The 3,718-nt window shown below is 45.9% G+C and overlaps 1 protein-coding gene across 2 annotated transcripts in view; it reads left to right on the top strand.

Annotated features, from left to right (window-relative positions):
• Positions 1-3,718, top strand: part of CLIC6 (chloride intracellular channel 6) — an 11,843-nt gene that overhangs the window by 2,533 nt on the left and 5,592 nt on the right. Inside the window, exon 1 of one of the 2 annotated variants that reach the window (XM_015645479.3) lies at positions 2,077-3,160. The exons of the other annotated variant lie outside the window; for it this stretch is intronic. Within the exon in view, the coding sequence (XP_015500965.1) occupies positions 3,092-3,160 (69 nt within the window). The 5' untranslated portion in view covers positions 2,077-3,091. Of the gene's footprint in view, positions 1-2,076; positions 3,161-3,718 lie in introns of those variants that run through there. 2 annotated transcript variants of the gene reach the window in all.

Genomic DNA, 3,718 nt, shown 5'->3' with positions numbered 1-3,718 from the left:
TCCAGGAGTGAAAAAAAATCACAGCAGAATCAAGAGAGAGAAAAAAGAAACAAAAATAATTTTTTTAAATTACAAGGAAGAGTTTCCTGGTTTGTGCAGGTGGGATCTGAGCCCAAAGCCCTGCTCAAGGGCAGAGCAGCCCTGCCCTGTCTCAGTTTGATGCTCTGTTTGAGATAAACTCAGCCTTGAGCCAATTCTCCTGATCCCTGATCAGCAGCACCCAGCTCAGAGCAGCCCTGTGCTCACTAAAGCTCTGCAGGTGCAAAGTTAATTCCTTCCATCACCTTTGGTGGAAAGTTAATTCCTTTTGTCACCTTCAGCTTCTCTGGATTCCTTTCATCCCCTTCCCCTTGGTGTCTCTTTTAGGCCCAGCTTTGGCCAAAAGCTTTTAATCTACACAGAGTTTTATAAAAAGACTTCCAAAAATCCTCTGGCATTCCCACACCCCTGCTAATGGTCTGTGAATAGAATTTCTGTTTGATTTGAAGTCAGGAGCAGACTCCTCACTTAAAAATATTATTTAAATACTCCTCATTCTGTGTTTGTTCAGTACTGAGTTCACAGTGCCTGGAAGCTGCTCCAAAGGTTTTTTTCTCTATGAAGAAAATAAAACTTCCCTTTCTCTCTTCCCTCTGAGGGTGGTGAGGCCCTGGAATGGAATTCCCAGAGAAGATTTGGCTGCCCCATCCCTGGAAGTGCCCAAGGCCAACTTAAATAAAACTTGGAGCAACCTGGGATAGTGGAAAGGGTTTATTTTGCTCTTAAATGTAAAAAAAATGAAGAGAAAATACATTTTTTTTTTACCTGAAGGATTGTCCAGCTGCTGTTTTCACACCTCTCTTGTTGAACTTCTCTTTGGGAATGTCACACACAGCAAAAGTCACCCCTGGAAGTACCAAAAATGAAATTTATCTGCAGAAACCACCAGCTACATTTTAAACATGGGGATTTTTTTTTTCCTTTTTTTTGACTGAGAAAATAAACAGCAGCTGAAATATCTGATTTTTTAGTTGGGCATTGGTGGGTAGCCAGAGCTCTGGAGCTGTTGAAAAACATTGGAATAATAAGTGGCAAAATTGGTACATTCTCCCTGAAAATGTATTTTTAATTGCTCCTGTTGTATCTTAAAATTCAGCCTGGAATTCCAATTTCAGCATCTCGAGTTCTCTCAAGAGCAACATTTCAAGCCCAGTAGGTGGCATCAAAAGGATTCTGTAAAATTCAATGTTTGGGTGTTTTTTCTCCAGCCTGAGGCCATGGAATGAAAACAGAGAGAAAATTCCAGGTGATCCCTTCCTGCCAAAAGCTTTGGATTGGATGTGATCTGACCCAAATATAACATAAAATGTTAATAAGTGCATTAGAGTTGCATTAAGTAAACAAAAATTTATTGCAATTTTAATTTTTATGATGTTTTTAAACAGCAGTACTATTGTCAGAAGTAATTTTGGATTTTTAAAAGGTTTTATACAGACACTATATAATTTTGATATGTTAAAATTAGTTTTATATATTTTTCATGGAATCACATAGTGGTTCATGTTGGGAGGGACCTTAAGGATCATCCAGTGTCACCCCCTGCCAGAGGCAGGGACATCTCCCACTATCCCAGGGTGCTCCAGCCTGGTCTTGGACTCTTCCAGGGATGGATGGAGGCATTTAAAATCAAAGAAAAATTAAAATTAAACCTTATATTTAATATTCTATTTTTATTTGTTTTAGTTAAAAGAGGGTATCTGTTGCAGCACACTGTAAAAACACAATTGTGTCTAGAAAAAAGACATTTTTTGGGTGTGGAAAACACCAGGAGGGGCTGAGGGAGCTGGGAAAGGGGCTCAGCCTGGAGCAAAGGAGGCTCAGGGGGCCCTTGTGGCTCTGCACAAGTCCCTGGCAGGAGGGGACAGGGGAAAAAAGGCGAGGAAATGGCCTCAAATGGCACCAGGAGAGGCTCAGGTTGGAGATTTGTAAAGAAAATTTCCCTCACAGAGCGGTCAGGCCTTGGGATGAGCTGCCCAGGGAGGTTTGGAGTCACTGGAATTGTCGCAGTCTGGATGTGGCCCTTGGGGACAGGGTTTGGGTGGGACTGGAAGGTTCTTCCCACCTCAGTAATTCTGGGATTCTGTGCTCACTCTGAGCTGGTTATCAGCAGAATCCCTCAGATTGTCCCTGTCAGAGCTCACATCCCTGGGGGTGTCACTGAGGCCTCTCCCTGTCCTCTCCCTGCATCCTCAGGAGCTCCCTTGGTCACCTCAGCTGCCCAAAGTGCCTCAGTCCCTCTGATTTTCTTCACTCTCCAGCGCAGAGGAGGCACAGGGAGCAGAGTACCCAGAGAGGGTGTGGATTCCCCAGCCCTGGACAGGCCCAGGGCCAGTCTGGATGGAGTTTGGAGCTCCTGGGACAGTGGGAGGTGTCCCTGCCATGGCAGGGGTGGCTCTGGGTGGGCTTTAGGATCCCTCCCAATCCAAACCGGTGTGTTGGGTACACAGCAAGGACAGCAGGATCGTGGCAACTCCTCCATTTCCAGAGATCCAGCTGGGAAGGAGCTGCTGGGATCCAGCTCCTCTCCAGATGCATCTGCCTGCTCCTCCAGTGTCCCCAGGCTGCTGCTTCTCCCTGGCACAGGGTGAGGGTGCCCATCCCAGCACCCAGGGGTCCCCAGGAGCCTCCTCCCCTCCTCTGCCCTTTGGGGTGAGTAACACATCAGAGGCAGCACAAAGCCAAATGGAGCTGTTGTGCATCCAGCTCCGTTCTAAGCCGTGCTGGCAGCGTTTCAGGGTCATTTTTTGCAAGATCCACAGCAGTTCTGTGTCTCCTGGCTGCCAGCAGCTGCTCTGAGTAGGAGGAAAACCACAATGGCAGCTTTTGAGCAGCTCTCAGCTTTGCCACCTACAAACAAAGCTTTCCTGATAGAAACAAGGCTTTCCCAGCCCAGCAGCCCAGCTGTTCCAGCATTTTTGAGAGTTCTCATCCCCCTGGCAGTGCTGGAGGCACTCCTGGTGTTCCTGGTGCTTGTGGGACACAGAGCACAGGGATTTACCCAGGGAGATTCCTCAGGTTCAGAGGGAGAAGCAGAATTTATCCAGTCCTTGCCATGCACCCCTCGAGCTCCTGCCTGCTCCAGGCCAGGCCCTTTTTTCCAGCCATCGAGCTCTTTGTGAAGGTGAGCACTGTGTGGTGTGATTGTTTATGTGGAGGAGTTTTTGCTGCTGTAGTTGAGATTTGTTTGATAGCTTTGTGTCACAGTGACACTGGTGCTTGGCTTCTTTCCCCAGCACTGAGAGGCTGTTTTCTCATGTTCGGGCTCTGCTGTTTATTCTTTCCTTATCTATATTACATATACACAAAGAGCTCCACACACCAAGACAATAATGGGAAAATGGAGAGGTGAAGAATCTCTCCAAAGCCTTTTATGTGTCTATTTACCCGATAATCAAATGCCAAGTCATTTATTTTCTTTAGTGACCCCATGACCCAACACCTGTGTGCTGCAATGTGGATTTCTTTATCCAATCCCCTCATATTACCCAAAAACACAAAGAAGGAGAAGGAGAAGGAGAAGGAGAAGGAGAAGGAGAAGGAGAAGGAGAAGGAGAAGGAGAAGGAGAAGGAGAAGGAGAAGGAGAATTTCTAATATCTATATGTAATATTGATATGTTTTGTGCGTGTATGTATTTATTTGTAAGGGGAAAAGAAGAGGAAGATGAAGAAAGAAAAGAAA

The sequence above is a fragment of the Parus major genome, chromosome 1 (genome assembly GCF_001522545.3).
Source record: "Parus major isolate Abel chromosome 1, Parus_major1.1, whole genome shotgun sequence".
NCBI classification, from domain to species: domain Eukaryota; kingdom Metazoa; phylum Chordata; class Aves; order Passeriformes; family Paridae; genus Parus; species Parus major.
Note: the sequence above shows the minus strand (reverse complement) of the source record. Positions and strands in the feature narration are given on the sequence as shown.